This window comes from Alosa sapidissima, chromosome 4 (genome assembly GCF_018492685.1).
Source record: "Alosa sapidissima isolate fAloSap1 chromosome 4, fAloSap1.pri, whole genome shotgun sequence".
NCBI lineage: Eukaryota > Metazoa > Chordata > Actinopteri > Clupeiformes > Clupeidae > Alosa > Alosa sapidissima.
The window spans coordinates 39416463-39433501 of record NC_055960.1 but is presented as its reverse complement, the minus strand read 5'-3'; the positions used below and the strand labels follow the sequence as shown (position 1 = coordinate 39433501).

Sequence of the window (17039 nt, the reverse complement as noted above, 5' to 3'; positions counted from 1 at the left end):
GCAAGAGTGACACCTACTACATGAGGTACACACACACACACACACACACACACACGGGGCCAAGAGTGACACCTACTACATGAGGTACACACACACACACACACACACACACACACGGGGGCAAGAGTGACACCTACTACATGAGACACACACACACACACACACACACACACACACACGGGGGCAAGAGTGACACCTACTACATGAGACACACACACACACACACACACACACACACACATATACACACACACACACACACGGGGGCAAGAGTGACACCTACTACATGAGACACACACACACACACACACACACACACACACACACACGGGGGCAAGAGTGACATCTACTACATGAGACACACACACACACACACACACACGGGGGCAAGAGTGACATCTACTACATGAGACACTCACACACACACACACACGGGGGCAAGAGTGACACCTACTACATGAGGTACACACACACACACACACACACACACACACACGGGGGCAAGAGTGACACCTACTACATGAGGTACACACACACACGGGCAAGAGTGACATCTACTACATGAGACACATACATACACACACACACACACGCATTACACACACACACACACACACATACATTAACCATACACACACACACACACATTACCCACTGCACACACACACACAGAGACACTACTGACTGCATTCACATATTTCCCATTGGACCTGTATGCTACAAGAGCTCTGTGTGTGTCGTTTAGATGGATGGGAAATCAGTGGTTGCATTTCTAGTAGAGATACTATATACTACCGTAAATCCTCAAATTATTTATTTACTGAGGCTTCTGAAAGCACAGGCCTTTATTTGGGGCAGGCTTGTATTCGAGGTAGGCCTTTATTTCTTACATTGTGCGTTGTATTGTGAGACATGCGTTTCATTTGGATTGGCATACCGGTAGGCTATCAAAAGCAGAAGATTTTCGATTTGGTTTAGGATTTAATTTACTTTGTACTGTTTGATTATTGCTAAATGTTGGGACTGATGGGCACTGAAATCTGGGGGGTATTTTATGGTTCACTATTACGTTTCATGTAGTTGAAAGAGTGTCGTTATTTCCACCCACTTTTTATTGCGAGACAAGGCAGCCACCTTCATTCATGTGCACTGTGCTCTAATGGATACCTTATTGCGTAGCCAAGTAGCCTAATTGAGTTATTTTTTAATTATGCATTATGATTTACTTTTTATTAAATATGTAGGCTGGAATGCCTCGTGGCAACAATTGTGTTTAAATGTAGGCTAGTAAGCTACTGCTTCAGCCTCTGGCAAGCTCAGAAGGGGGCGGCTTGCGACGGGTTGGAGACCCATGGGTAGTACAACGACTTTTCATTGGCAACAGTAGGTTATTAAACCAACCAACACTATAAAATATTAAGAAGAGCTATTTTATTTAATTGAGTTAAATGGAAACAATGTCTTCTAGTGCTCGTGGACTGGTAGGCAGCTATTGCTCCGGCCGGCCTTTATTTGTATGAACCGACCACGCCCCCGGCTATAAATAGAATCCCGACCATAATTTGAGGATTTACGGTATGTGTATAGAGAATCCAGTGGACTGACGGGCATCTCGGGGGTCAGTGGGCTGGGCAGTACTGACGGGCATCCCGGGGTCAGTGGGCTGGGCAGCTGGGCATTACTGACGGGCATCTCTGCTCTTTGGCAGTCCGACTGGCGTGCGGGTACGGAGCAAGGTGGAGCTGGCCAAGTGCCTGGCCAGGTCAGTGGATCTGAACACGTTCGACTTCAAGTCTGGACAGTTCCTGAGTGGGCAGGCGCGGAAGAGAGGCAGACGGGCCAAGGTAACGGCACAGCCCAACCACACACACACACACACACACACACACACACACACACACACACACACACACAGCACATTTAACATGGAAACCAAACACACACCCACACAGGGTTCACACAGAACGAGAACACAAGGTTCTCATCACTAATCTTGACCGTCCTGGCTCATCACTCATCCACTGCTTGAAATGCCCCTCAGGCTGGACTCCATGGGCTCTTTAAACCACTGGCCAAGTGAAAACTCTAACGTCTGACCAAAGTTATTTTAATACTGAAGCTGATTCCATCACGACAGCTCGGCGCTCCCACACGCATCACGACAGTTCGGCACTCCCACGCGACAGCTCGGCGCTCCCACACGGCACAAGGCAGCTTTAGGTCATGTTTGTTTATGAGACACTTTGCTAATGATTGACTGACTCTCCTCTCTTCTCCTCCTCCTCCATAGTAACTTAGCATGGCTAGCTTTACCTGTACTGTAGCAGGGCAGCACAGCTAGCTTTAGCGTAGCAGGCCATCACAGCTAGGCATACCTTTAGCATGACATGCCAGCACAGCTAGCTGTAGCGTAGCAGGTCAACACAGCTAGGCATACCTTTAGCATGACATGCCAGCACGGCTAGCTTTAGCGTAGCAAGCCATCACAGCTAGGAGTCTGTCTCAATTGGTGTACTTACGTGAGTACACTTTCGTGTAGTACACTATGTGCACTGTGTGCTTACTGGCGGAGTGCGCAAATTTTAACAAAATAGTATTGTCTCATATCAAACACTAACTCCGTGGACTTCACGGAAATGACGATCGCAAACATTTTAATATAACTTTATTGGCGTCCTCAATTCGACAGTGACATGGTCATACTGTGTCAAAACATGAACCGTTTATAACTTGCTTGTACCTCCGTGAAGTCTGTTTTCCACTGCTGCTGCTTCAGCTTTCTCAACCGCGATTACCACGAGTTTGAAAACACTCCCTCCCCTTCCGCTATTTGGGCAAGATGGCATCCGTTAAGGGCGAAAAGTGTCCAGCGTTGCACACTCAGCTTTTTGACCGTTATGAGTGCACCGTCCGGGAACTTGCAGCGCCCTTCGTGTCGTTGGAATTTTCAGTGTGAACACCCTCATGCACTCAAATTAGGTATTGTAAGTGCAGAAGTATGCGATTTGAGACACAGTCTAGGCACACCTTTAGCATGACATGCCAGCACAGCTAGCTTTAGCGTAGCAGGCCATCACAGCTAGGCATACCTTTAGCATGACATGCCAGCACGGCTAGCTTTAGCGTAGCAGGCCATCACAGCTAGGCATACCTTTAGCATGACATGCCAGCACAGCAGGCCATCACAGCTAGGCATACCTTTAGCATGACATGCCAGCACAGCTAGCTTTAGCGTAGCAAGCCAGCACAGCTAGCTTTAACTTTAGCATGACATGCCAGCACAGCTAGCTTTAGGATAGCAGGCCATCACAGCTAGCTTTAACTTTAGCGTGGTAGGACTGTGAAGCCAGCTTACACTTTTCTACAGCCGGCGAGCGCAGCTTTTCTCAGCTTTACCATGGTAGACCAGTATTGTTAGCTTTATGGCCCTTTCTATTTGTCTCCGCCACCCGAGTTGGAGAGTGTAAATTACCCAGCTTTCTTGCGGCATTTCACGCAGGCACGCCCCCTTTACCTCGGAGTACTTGAGGGTACCCCGAGGTGGCCGTACGACAAACATGGCTGCGACCATAGTTGAGATGAGATGACATGTATTTTCTTTGCATTTGTACTGTGTTGGTCATTTTAATGTCGATGCAATGCTCTTACACACACGATTTGTTTTCCAGCCGGTTAGCTAGAGGCTACATAAGTATAAGTAGTATATATACTCTTTTGATCCCGTGAGGGAAATTTGGTCTCTGCATTTATCCCAATCCGTGAATTAGTGAAATACACAGCACACAGTGTACACACAGTGAGGTGAAGCACACACTAATCCCGGCGCAGTGAGCTGCCTGCAACAACAGCGGCGCTCGGGGAGCAGTGAGGGTTTAGGTGCCGTGCCTACTGGTTGGGGTTCGAACCGGCAACCCTCCGGTTGCAAGTCCGAAGCTCTAACCAGTAGGCCAGGGCTGCCCAAAACAATAACAATGACTAGCCTCCTGCTAATGCCCCTTGTGGCTCGAGAGAAACGTGACAGCACTTGTTGAAATTGAAATAGGCGAAATTGAGTTACTTCAGCAGCCAATGAGAATTGGACTTCAGCCCCTGAATTTTCTGATTGTTCCACAATTCATCAACCAAACGTAACATTGTCGACAGTTTTGAGCGAGCACACAGACGAAGTTGAGCGAGCGCGACAGAGATCTCCTGAGCTAGCGGAGGAACAGTTTATGTGAGCACGTACAGTGAAACTGAAAAAAAGGGGGCTGATGTTGCACATACATATTGATATTAGCAAACAGGGAAAGACATTTGTGGAGCACAACCATAGATTCCTGTTTGCTGTTTTTTTGTGCTCGAGTTTCATTTTTCCTCAAAATATAATTTGTGTGCTCGGTCAAAATATTTTATATTTTATCCATATATATTATGGATAAAATCCAGACCAGAGTAAACCTTCGCTGCACTAATGTCAGTGGGAGACTTGTGAAATTTTGCCAATAAATTGGTCATTATGTCTTTCTGGATTTGTTGAGGGGTTTTTGGAAAATTGTCATAATCTGTAAGTGTTTGTGATCATTTCAAGCCTAATAGTGTAATTTTTTAGGGTTCGGATTTGTAAAAAGAATAACTTAATATCAGACCATGCTGCTGCCAGTTACTATCCGGTTGCTAGCATGCTAGCTAGCTTCTTAGCTAAGGTAACATTTTAAACGGAGAAGTGTAATTTCTTTGAAATGACAACTAGCTGAATGACATTACTGACATTCGTTAAAGTGGATAGTTTAAACGCAAGTGAACTTGCAACAGTCGGTTCACAGACTAATTAAATTATTCATTCCATGTCTTAAAGAATGATTCATTGGTATGATACATAATTATGGACAATAATACTGTAAACACAATTATGTTTATCTGCTCTTATTGCTTGTTAAGAGAGAAAGTTTATTTAGTAACGGAAGGTGACACATCTACAGCACAGCTAGATTTAGCTTTAGTGTGGTAGGCCAGCACAGCTAGCTTTAACTTTAGGCCCAATCCCCTTACACACTTTGATGCATGTTCCCACAAACTTTGTGATGGCTTAGGATTGTCCTACTGGGAAACTGTGAAGTGCTTGAGGGCTCACTCGCACCCTGTCAGAGCCCTTTCCCCAAGTCAACATATGATGACACTACTCAAGGGAATTACCTACAATTCATAGCATTGTGATGTGAAACACAGGCTTATCCAATGGGAGGCTGGAAGCTTGAAAAAATTGAAAAACTGCCATAAAATGGAAAAACTACCCTAAAAGACGGAAAAGCTGCCATAAAACGGAAAAACTGCCATAAAACGGAACCGTGTTTGCAGCACCTTTTTTGTGTTGTCAATTTAATGATCGGTCGCAGGTGCTGTCCCATTCTTGTAATTAGCGTTTACACCCTCGCAAACTTGATCGCGTAGCGTTTGCACCCTCGCAAACTTGATCACTGGCGACTGATTTCAGGGCAGAGATTGGGATTGTGGTAGGCCAGGCCCAGCTCAGCTAGATTAAGCTTTAACATGGTAGGGCGGCACAGTTAGGAGTAGTTTTAGTAAGACATGCCAGTACCGCTAGCTTTATATGAACTGTTTTATAGCAGGCCACTGCCGCTAGCTTTATATTAACTGTCGCATAGCAGGCCAGTACCGCTAGCTTTATATTAACTGCTCTTATTGCAGGCCAGTACCGCTAGCTTTATATTAACTGCTCTTATAGCAGGCCAGTACCGCTAGCTTTAACTCTACCATAGCAGGCCAGCACAGCTCGTGTCAGCTTTTGTGTGGTAGGCGAGCACAGCTAGCTTTAGCTTTTGTGTGGTAGGCGAGCACAGCTAGCTTTAGCTTTTGTGTGGTAGGCGAGCACAGCTAGCTTTAGCTTTTGTGTGGTAGGCGAGCACAGCTAGCTTTAGCTTTTGTGTGGTAGGCGAGGACAACTAGCTTTAGCTTTTGCATGTTACACCGGCACAGGTGTAACTTTAGCATGACATACCAGTGCTACAAGCTTTAACTTTCCTGTAGCAGACCTGTGTGGCTAGCTTCAGCTTTAGCGCAGCTAGCTGTGTGTGGCGCAACGTGATTCTGAGTGGTAACGTCCGTCCCAATGGGTTGTCTCTTAGGGAAGCATGCAGTCAGACCAAAGCCAGGAGGAGGATCAGCTCTTAGCAGAGAAGGAGCGTCCACCAGCAAAGAGAAAGCGAACCAGAAACTTTAGCGATGTTGAGAAAAAACACCTTCGGCAGCTCGTGCTCAGTTTCCCGGTGGCCCAGAGAAGCAAGGCTCGCGGCGGCTCAGGGTCCGACAAGCGTCAGGCCTGGGCAGAGATCTGCCAGCGCTTCAACCAAGCCACAGAAACGCCCCGCACCCTGCAGCAGCTGAAGGTAAGGGCCTGCGCCACCTCCACCTCCGCCGTCTCCGCTCTCACTGCTTCCTCTGAGCATGGGCTCCTCGCGTGTCTGACCACTCTCCTGTTCTCTCTCTCTCTCCGGAAGTTTCTCTGGCGGAAGGAGAGCTTAGCAGGCGGACGCAGGGCGGGTCAGCACCAGAGAGGCCCGAGGCCCCATGACTCCATGCTGGCCAAGCTGCGGAGATGTGAGGGGAAGAGGAGGAGACGCAGAGCTCGGGCCCCTCGGCCCGCGCCGACCGCCACGGCCGCCGCGTCCCCCCCGTCCCCCCCACCCAGCCCCCCCCAGCTGCCCCCCCTGCCCTGTCCTCCGTCCAGCCCCCTGCCGGCCCCCCCCGCGCCCCCCTCCCCACTGGCCTACCCGCTGCACATCAAGCAGGAGAGCACGGACACACTCATCACGAACGCGTACACACTCTCTCACACACACACACACACACACACACACCTGGCCTGCGACACCACCAGTGGCTACAGCGCAGACCCTGCCCCCAGCAACAGCCCCCAGAGGCCCCCTAGCAACAGCCCCTCCAGCAGCGGCCAGGCAGCCAGGGCAGGGGAGACACAGCCGTCCGGCTCCACTGGTGAGATCACGCTGTGTGTGTGTGTGTGTGTGTGTGTGTGTTTGAGAGTGCTCTAAAATGCTATCCTGTCTCTGTGTGTGTCTTTGAGAGTGGCGGGGGTTTGTTAAGATTGTCTTGGTAGTGTATAGGTCTAATTGAGTGCCTGTCACTTTAAGACGTTCATGAGGGAACCCTTGCAATTGTAACACAGTTAAAAGGCTGCTGATCTGTGGATGCAATTCATAACGTTTTCCACGTAGTTAGAAGTTAGTTGGGACAAGCACTTTTGAGTCTTGGAAAACACTTTTCCATTTACATTTGGATTTTCAGGGTCCGAACATTAGTAACGAAATTGACGAGCAGCTGTAAGTAAGCATGCTAAACTCGACATCCAAACAGTATTCTAACGTTAGCTTTGAGATACTGCTTGATTGCATAACTTAACTTAGTTTAGTCTCCTCAATGTAGTATGTTGTGATAAGACCTTAGCAGAGTTAACTTTAATTCAGCAGTTTTGAACAAATTTGCGCAGCATGGTCACGATGCTAAGCGGATTTAATAGCAATTTAGCCCGCCGTGTTCTATGCAATGCTTCTATGTGACAACAACCCTTCAACAATCGTGAATATTTTGTTAAATGCACATGCAGAGGAGGGGCGTCGCTCTTTACGAGAGAGAGCGGGGCGGGGCATTCATTTAAATAGTGCAACATAGAACATTAATGTGTGGCGGCCGGTTTTGATTTTGTGGCGCCCCGCCACAGATTAGTCAACGCATGGGAAACTCTGGTGTGTGTGGGAGTGAGAGTGCTCTAAAGTGCTGTCCTGTCTCCCTGTGTGAGTGTGTGTTTGAGAGTGCTCTAAAGTGCTGTGCTGTCCGGTCTCCCTGTGTGTGTGTGTTTGAGAGTGCTCTAAAGTTCTGTCCTGTCTCCCTGTGTGTGTGTGTGTGTGTGCTCTAAAGTGCTATCCTGTCTCCCTGTGTGTGTGTGCAGAGTCCAGTGGCTCCTCGTCTCCCCCCGGTAGTGCGAGCGCCCCGCGGAGACGCCAGCGGAGTGGACGAGAGGCGTGTGAGCGGCGTGAGCGGCAGCTGGCCCTGACGTTCCATCGGCAGCGCATGCGTTTCCTGCGGCAGGAGCACGAGCTGCGCATGCGTGTGCTGGAGCTGGAACTGTCACTCAGAGAGCAGGAGCGCGATCTGCTGACGGCACGAGCCAATCAGAGCTCAGCAAGCACCCACACGGCTAATCAGAGCTCAGCAAGCACCCACACGGCCAATCAGAGCTCAGCAAGCACCCACACGGCCAATCAGAGCTCAGCAAGCACCCACACGGCCAATCAGAGCTCAGCAAGCACCCACACGGCCAATCAGAGCTCAGCTAGCACCCACACAGCCAATCACAGTGCAGCTCCCAGCCAGACAGCCAATCACCTACCAGATTCCATCCACTCACCCTCCCCCAAGCCCCAAAGCCCTGCCCACCCGCTGGCTAAGCAGAAGCAGACAGCCAATCAAAGCACAGCTCCCAGCCAGACAGCCAATGCACTCCTGGCTCTCATCGCGGGCACAAGGAGGCGGCCGCGTCAGGCCCCGCCCTCCAGGCCACCGTACCCCGCCCCACTCAAACGCCATGGCAACAAGCAAGTCGGCAGGAAAGGGGCGGGATCCAAAAGCCACACCCCCTCAGCTTCAAAGAAGAGGGGCAGAGTGAAGAGTGTGTGATAGTGAGACTAACAAAGACACGGAGAACACACACACACACGCAAACATACATACTCACACACACGCAAACATACATGCATATACACACACACGCACACACTCTCACACATACACACACACACTCACACACACGCAAACATACACACACACGCGCACACACACACACACACACACACACACACACACACACGCAAACATACACACACACTCAGGGCAAGAGATCTTTTGTGATTATTTTAAGTTCTTTCCTGTAGTTTGACTGAAGCTCCTCAGCTGTCTGTATTACAGCAGGGTGGTGGCTGCCTGAATTTGTAAATGTCGAGTGAAATAAACTGATTCCGTTTTTAATCCCTCGTCTGCAGTCTTTCATTCCACACTGTTAGGTGCTGCGAGTGGTGTGTGTGTGTTTGTGTGCGTGTGTGTGACTGATTCTGTTTTTAACCCCCAGTCTGCTTTACTGCTGATGTGCAAACCTTTCCATGTGTGTGTGAAGCTCGGAGCGAATGGAGTTTGTGTGTGTATGAAGCTCGGAGCGAGTGGAGTTTGTGTGTTGAAAGGCAGGTCTCTGGGTCGTGTGAATCTACATCATTTTGTGCAGCTCTTTAGCTTCCTCAGTCTCTGCTCCTTCACACCCATAACCACACACGCACACACACATATCCCCTTTTACCTCCAACTCTGGAGGTTAGGAATGTTGAAATAAAATAAATCGGGGAGCAAACATGCCATAAGGTAAATGAAAATATGCTTTGAAAAAATAAATAAATGTAAAGAAATACCTTGTCTTGACACTGATACCTGAATGTAGGCTGGTCAATGGTTAATTGAGTGTGTGTGTGTGTGTGTGTGTGTGTGTTTAGCGTTCTCCGTCTCAAGATGCCGGCGTGTCTGACGACTCTAGTCACCCGGCGGACGACTCGCGCTCGCGCTCCCCTGACTCTCTGCACAGAGTGCCCCCTGTAGGCCGGCCGCGGGCACTGCAGCAGCACAAGGCCCCCCCGCGCCCTGACCCCTCCCTCGCCCCCCTCAGCCCCCCCTCCAGCCCGGAGCCCCCCCACACCGACGACACCGACACCCCCGACGGCAGCACCAACGGAGCCTCCACAGCCACACACACGTGAGTACCAGCAGGCGTCTCCTAGGGGCTCTACACACACACACACGAGTGCCAGCAGAGGTGTGTGTGGGCAGGCGTCTCCTAGGGGCTCTACACACACACACACACGAGTGCCAGCAGAGGTGTGTGTGGGCAGGCGTCTCCTAGGGGCTCTACACACACACACACGAGTGCCAGCAGAGGTGTGTGTGGGCAGGCGTCTCCTAGGGGCTCTACACACACACACACACGAGTGCCAGCAGAGGTGTGTGTGGGCAGGCGTCTCCTCTAGGGGCTCTACACTCACACACACACACACTTATAGGCATCTACGTCTCCTATGGACTCTACACACTCACACACACTCACTCACTCTCACACACACACACACACACACACACACTTATAGGCATCTACGTGTCCTATGGACTCTATGCATATCATTCACAGTGTTCCCCACAGAATTGGATTCTATTTGTGGTGGTAGCCGACTTGGACGGGGAGACCTTTGATGTCCACTGTATTGGTGTACAGTATTGGTGGTCAGCTATAGAAATAGCAAGGTGACCAGTACAACTTTTTTTTTTAAACTTAGGCTACTTTAAGATGCTTCTTCAGGTTGGACCAAATTATAATGAATTAGGTGTCATCAACCCAGTACAAGTGAGGGCCGCATATGACGGGTAGGACGCAAATGACCTGGAAATGTAAACATTATACTTTATAGCCCATCAGTACTCTCAAAATTAACGTGATTGCGTAATGACAATCAAAAACCACACGTTAAAATATGCTACTCGCAAGAATAATTCACTTTCAGAGGCTGCACCATAATTCATTTTAAAACTTAAATGTAGATCTAATTGGAAAAAAATAAGCCATAAGCTATTTTAAGTTAGAATGAAAAACTCAGAATGCAGTGCCTATTTTAGAGATGGGTTTGATTGTAGATCTAAATCAACACCTGAACTAGCCTTTGTATATTGATTAGCAAACTGTATAACCGATTGGCCGAAGTAGCCTAAGCTATTAATACTTTGGAAAATATCCTTTAAACAGACATCAGGAACCACGATCAGTGAGGAACAGGAGTTACCTGCACTTACTTTACTCCTAATTTGCTGTGGGGTCTCCGATGGCGCATCCGTAATGCGCGCTGGCTGCGTTTTGACGGGTGCGATGTGAGGCTAGTGCAAGACGGCGGCTTGGATTTAAACATGGAAACAATAGAGTACTAAAGTGTGACATCATGTTTCCGTAGCAACCGATTTTCTGTTCTACACAAACCAAATTAACAACGTGAAATAAGTTTTATAGAAAAGGAACGTTTTTTTTGCAAATTGATAAGCAGTTTGCCTCTCCGATGATTGAAGCAATTATTGAGAATAGATCGTCTTCATTTTTTATAAAAAAAAAACTGAAACTAACATGGTGTAAAACGCTGTTGACATGGTGCAATGCTTCCTGAATGCAATCATCAGTCTGAGTCTCATAGCCTACTTGTCGATTCGGTCAATGTAGCATTTTAAACCGTTTTCCCCATTATAACAAGTCGGTCTACATTACCGTCAGACGAGGTAGGTCTTAAAGACAACGACTATAGAAAAAAGCCATGTTTGTCAGTGTATTAACCAGCCATGGGTATTAGCAATGTTTGTCAATGTATTAACCAGCCATGGTATTAGCCATGTTTGTCAGTGTATTAACATAAGCAGGAAGGTCATCTGCCCGACTAAGCACATCCAGAATAGAGACATGCATAGAGTGGATTGATTGGTTTTGTCTGAACAGACATCTGTACCAAAGATTGTTAAGGCGGAGCAAGATATTTCATCAGGAGCCACTTCCGGGATCCCGGATCGCACGAGGGGGGGTCAAAATCCCCCTTTATGCAGAGCAGAGGCAGCGACTGCTCCATTGAAGTCTATGGCCATAGCTCAGAATGTCACCACATATTCTAAGATCTTGGATCTATAGAGTTAAGAATGTGAATTTCGGGCACGTTTTCATGATTCTCAAACCCTTCTGACCATTTCAGGTACATTTTTAGCATTTTTGAGCTTTCCAGTCTGGAGAACATCGATCTTATATCAGGTGTGCGCCGGTTATTAATGCCGCTGCTGTTGGCCGGTTGCAACGTACGCAATACGTCATCGACACGCCTCTACGCCTCTTTATGCAGACACGATTCCATCCCCGTTTCGCGCCCATAGACATGAAGTAGAAAAGTATCTTGCTCCGCCCTCACAATCTTTGCTCCGCCTTCACAATCTTTGTCTGTATCTCCTCCATTGATCGATTGGTTTTGTCTGAACAGACGTCTAAAACAGCGATGATGTCTGATCTCTGCTATGTGTCCCTCCGCAGCACCTGTAGGAAATGTGGGAGGGGCTTTGGCGCTGCCTCTGAAGGTCAGACACTTTGCCCAAGGTGCAAAGGTGCGTTTGAGTCTTCACTTGTTTGTTTCTTTGTTCCTTTGATTTGTAAGTTCCGTTTGTGACTAACTCCTGCTGTTCATTTGTAAGTTCCATTTGTAAGTTCCGTTTGTGACTAACTCCTGCTGTTCATTTGTAAGTTCCGTTTGTGACTAACTCCTGCTGTTCATTTGTAAGTTCCATTTGTAAGTTCCGTTTGTGACTAACTCCTGCTGTTCATTTGTAAGTTCCGTTTGTGACTAACTCCTGCTGTTCATTTGTAAGTTCCATTTGTAAGTTCCGTTTGTGACTAACTCCTGCTGTTCATTTGTAAGTTCCGTTTGTGACTAACTCCTGCTGTTCATTGTAAGTTCCGTTTGTGACTAACTCCTGCTGTTCATTTCAGTGGCAGGGAAGGCCCAGCGGAATATTGTCTTCAGGAAGGTGAGTTTGGTGTCTGTTTGTGTGTTTAACTGGCTGTGTGTGTCTGTGTGTGTGTTTGTCTGGGTGTGTCTGTGTCTGTGTGTGTGTCTGTGTGTGTCTGTTTGTGTGTTTAACTGGGTGTGTCTGTGTGTGTGTCTGTGTGTGTGTGTATTGCTATGATGTGTTTGTGTGTGGTCAGTGGATCTCAAGTGGCCATTGTAGTGTGTGTGTAGGCCGTTCCAAAGTGTGTGTGTGTATCATAGTATGTGTTAGGGTTTAATATTTTCCCCGAAAATTAGATTAATCAGATCCCGGGATTTTCGTGTGGGGTGCTGTGTCTGTGGGGGGTGGTGTGTGTGTGGTGTGTGTGTGGGTTGGTGTGTGTGTGTGGGGTGGTCTCCTGTTGGTGGCCTGGAAGAGGCCCTACGGCACCATCGCCTACGTCAGCGTTACTGCAACAATAGATGTGGACTCTGCGTTTTTTATTTTATTTTATTTCCCGTTTTCCGTCATAACCTTTCCCGGGATTTGGGAAATAGTCTTGATCAGATTTCCCGGGAATCCCGTTTTCTGGGATTAAACCCTCGTATGTGTTGCTCTTCTGTGTCTGTGTCTGTGTGTGTGTGTGTGTGTGTGTGTGTGTGTGTGTGTGTGTGTGTGTGTGTGTGTTAGTGGATACCGTGTGGCCAGTGTCAGGCTTGTCAGACGACCACTGACTGCGGTGCCTGTGCCAGCTGCAGGACTGCCCAGGCCAACCCCGACAAACCTGCCCGCTGCCGCAAACGCAAGTGCCTCTGCCCCATCCGCAAGGTAACACACACACACACACATTCACTCTAACAACTACACCCAAATACAGTCTTACACACATACACACACACACACACACACACACACACACACACACACACACACATTCACAACTACACCCAAATACAGTCCTACACACATACACACACACACATTCACTCTGACAACTACACCCAAATACAGTCTTACACACACAGTCTTACACATACACACACACACACACACACACACACTCAGTGTCGATTGTGAGCAACACCTGGTAGGGGTGTGTGTAGATGAGTGATGATCTCTGGTAGAGGTGTGTGTAGATGAGTGATGATCTCTGGTAGAGGTGTGTGTAGATGAGTGATGATCTCTGGTAGAGGTGTGTGTAGATGAGTGATGATCTCTGGTAGAGGTGTGTGTAGATGAGTGATGATCTCTGGTAGAGGAGTGTGTAGATGAGTGATGATCTCTGTTCTATTTCATTTCTACTGGCGGCGCTTTCAGCACCTGGATTTCCATCACATGCACGTGCAGGTCAAGTGTTTATATCAACAAAGTCACTCGTGACATGGGGTGACGCATGACCCCGCCCCGGTACTTAAGGTGCGCTCACCCCGGAAGTGACCTCTTGAAATCTTCTCGTGTGGAAGCAGGTTGTTTAGAGTGTTGGCATATTTTCGTGGACGAACGCTGGAGTCTTTTCAAACCGTACGGTTGGAGCTGCGATTTACTCGCCCTCTTATAAGACTTCGATTTGTCTACGTGACTTTCTATTATGATCGGTAAGTACACTTTTCTTTATTAATACCGTTACGAGTGAGCTCGCTCTACTGCGGCAACTAGGCCTATGTGGAATCGTTTGGGTGTTTTTTCGCCTTCTAGCGATTCAGGGTGCCTTAAATACGTTTTTCTTTAATGAAATGCTTTCGCGGTCTCGCAGGCTTCTTGAGTTAATGACGGATCTTGTGTTTTCCGCAACATCTTCCTAAGTGAGTTAGAATTCAAGCGAATTCCGCTTTTGTATTGGAAGTGCTAATTTCACGTTTATGAGATTGTTTGTTGGCGTTTTCAAACGCTCTCTTCTGTTTCTTATTTCTAAACTAAGGTGGCGAGGTGAGCGCGTGTTCGCTCCTTATTTGCGCATATTTGTTTAGCCTACTGCGTTTGATAGCCTCCCTGATTTGTTGCGTTTGATAGCCTCCCTGATTTGTTGCGTTTGATTAGCCTCCCTGATTTGTTGCGTTTGATAGCCTCCCTGATTTGTTGCGTTTGATAGCCTCCCTGATTTGTTGCGTTTGATAGCCTCCCTGATTTGTTGTTGTTGGTAGTATAGGCCAATAGCCTAGAAATCTAGACGCACCCTAGCGGCGGCAAATTAATTTGCTCAGCCTGTACGTCTAGTATCAAACCATAGGGATTTCTATTGGCTGACGCCGTGGACTTCATCCAATCACAGCGCTCTATTTTGTTAGAGAGTCTTAAGGCGGGCTTAACAGGATAACGACAGTCCTGTGACGGTGAACAACAAGGAAGGTGGCTATGGCTAACGAAGAGCGGTTGTTTGAATCGGCGTTGGCGTCAACTTTGGAGGAGTTGGACTTGTGCTTTTCTTTGAAAGTTGAGCAACACAATGCACTTAAGTAATTCCTTTCGAAGAAGGATGTATTTGCCGTTTTGCCGACCGGATACCGATATGGTCGTAGCGCTGGCCTATTGCATGCATAGGCAGTTTGAAAGACATTTCTCTGCCCGCCCCTTGGATTAAGCGAGGTAAATGGTTCGATTCCAGACTATACATTTCAATGATATAGGATGGCCCGCCAGGCTAATAGGCCAACCGTTAAGTTGTGAATGAAGCTATTGTTTGAGGCATGTTAAGTTGTGAATGAAGCTATTGTTTGAGGCATGTTTATGATTTGTGTAGACTGCCGGGCCCCTCTGGAACCGGAGGATGGCCACGATAAGTGTCCAAGCTGTCTGGGCATGGAACACTTAAGGCAGGGTTTGACAGACCAGGCTTGCATGAATTGCAGTTGCCTGAGGGTAGCTGCAAGGACTGCTAGGCTAGCCCAACTAGAATGGGGGTTAAACTCCCAACCACCCCCTGCAAGGAGCCGCATAGGGTCCCCAAAAGCGCGGAAACGCAGAGCAGACACATGGGAGGCTGGGAGGAGGCTTAAACTCCCTAGGCCAGACCCTTAAACCAGAAGGTAGAAGACATGGCTTCGGAGTTCGCTCAGATTAAAGCGATGCTCCTTAATCTACAAGGGGAGCACAGCCTGCTGGCGATCACGCAGCAGCCGCTTCAAGGTCTTCATCAGAGCAGCCCCCTGTGCTGTCCCCAGCTGGGGGTGCCCGAGAGGAGGATGCGCTCTCTATCAGGGCCTCGGAGAGCCTATCGACGGTTGATGAGTGGGCGGATGATCTGGGAGATGCAGCGTCTTATGGCTCTTACACCCAGGATGCTTCTGGACACAGCTCACTGAAGGGCTCAGCTGCTAGCCACACATCAGCGATCAAACCCGCTGTGAAGATGGCGCTGGCACGCCTGGGCTTAGATGCAGCACCAGCGCAGGTAGGTCTGCAGAGTCTTTATCTCTCAAGCCACAACACACTGCCCCCTCTGGTTCTCACTCAGGGAGTCAACAAGCCCCTTGGGCCAAGATGCACTGGCACATGGGTGACCCCAGCAGCTCCTGTATGCATTCCCCCCACTCCCGCTCATACTACCCACTCTAGAGAGGATTCTCCGGGAGGGCCACCAAGTGCTGCTTGTAGCCCCCAGGTGGCCAGGGAGAGTCTGGTTCCCGGTGCTATACAGCCTGCTGGACGGACAGCCTTGGCGTCTCCCTGTGCGCACAGACCTCCTCTCTCAGCTGGGTGGCCGGATCTGGCATCCGAACCCAGCACGATTGCAACTTTGGGTGTGGCCTCTGAAGGGCCTGAACCACTGCTAGGGGCATGTGACCCTGCAGTGGTACAGACTATCCACAACTCACGGGCACCCTCCACTAATGCGCTTTACGCTTATAGGTGGAAGCTTTTTATACAATGGTGCCAAGAACATGGACAGGAGCCAACACGGTGCCCGATACCGGCTATCCTCAGTTTTCTACAATCACGGTTTGATGACGGACTGGCGGCATCCACTATCAAGGTGTATGTAGCTGCAATATCAGCTAGGCATAACAAGGTAGAGGGAGTTACAGTGGGATCCCATAGTCTGGTGACCCGTTTTCTCAAGGGTGCTCAGCGACTGAGGCCCCCTCAAAGAAGGATAATACCTTCCTGGGACTTGCCGCTGGTGCTGAAGGCACTGTGTCGGCACCCGTTTGAACCTCTGGGGAGGTCAGGATTAAAATGGTTGGTTTTCTCCTAGCCATGTCATTGGCGAAGAGAGTGGGGGAGCTACACGCGCTGTCTGTCACCCGGGAGTGCCTACAATGGAGTTCCAATGGCACAGGGGTGACCCTGTGGCCGAACCCGGCATTTTTACCTAAAACCTTCTCTGCAACGTATGCTAACCAGCCGCTCAGTCTGGGAGCATTTGAGCCCCCAGCCCAGGGGGAGGAACCGGGGCAAGGTGACATTCTTCTATGCCCAGTCCGAGTATTGAAAGC

The 17039-nt window shown here is 48.7% G+C and overlaps 1 protein-coding gene across 7 annotated transcripts in view; it reads left to right on the top strand.

Annotated features, from left to right (window-relative positions):
• Positions 1-17039, top strand: part of mbd1b (methyl-CpG binding domain protein 1b) — a 39941-nt gene that overhangs the window by 6462 nt on the left and 16440 nt on the right. For all 7 annotated transcript variants that reach the window (XM_042088566.1, XM_042088565.1, XM_042088562.1 and 4 more), the window contains exons 4-8: positions 1709-1844; positions 9552-9808; positions 12155-12225; positions 12608-12645; positions 13297-13434. In XM_042088566.1, the coding sequence (XP_041944500.1) occupies positions 1709-1844; positions 9552-9808; positions 12155-12225; positions 12608-12645; positions 13297-13434 (640 nt within the window). The remainder of the gene's footprint in view (positions 1-1708; positions 1845-9551; positions 9809-12154; positions 12226-12607; positions 12646-13296; positions 13435-17039) is intronic.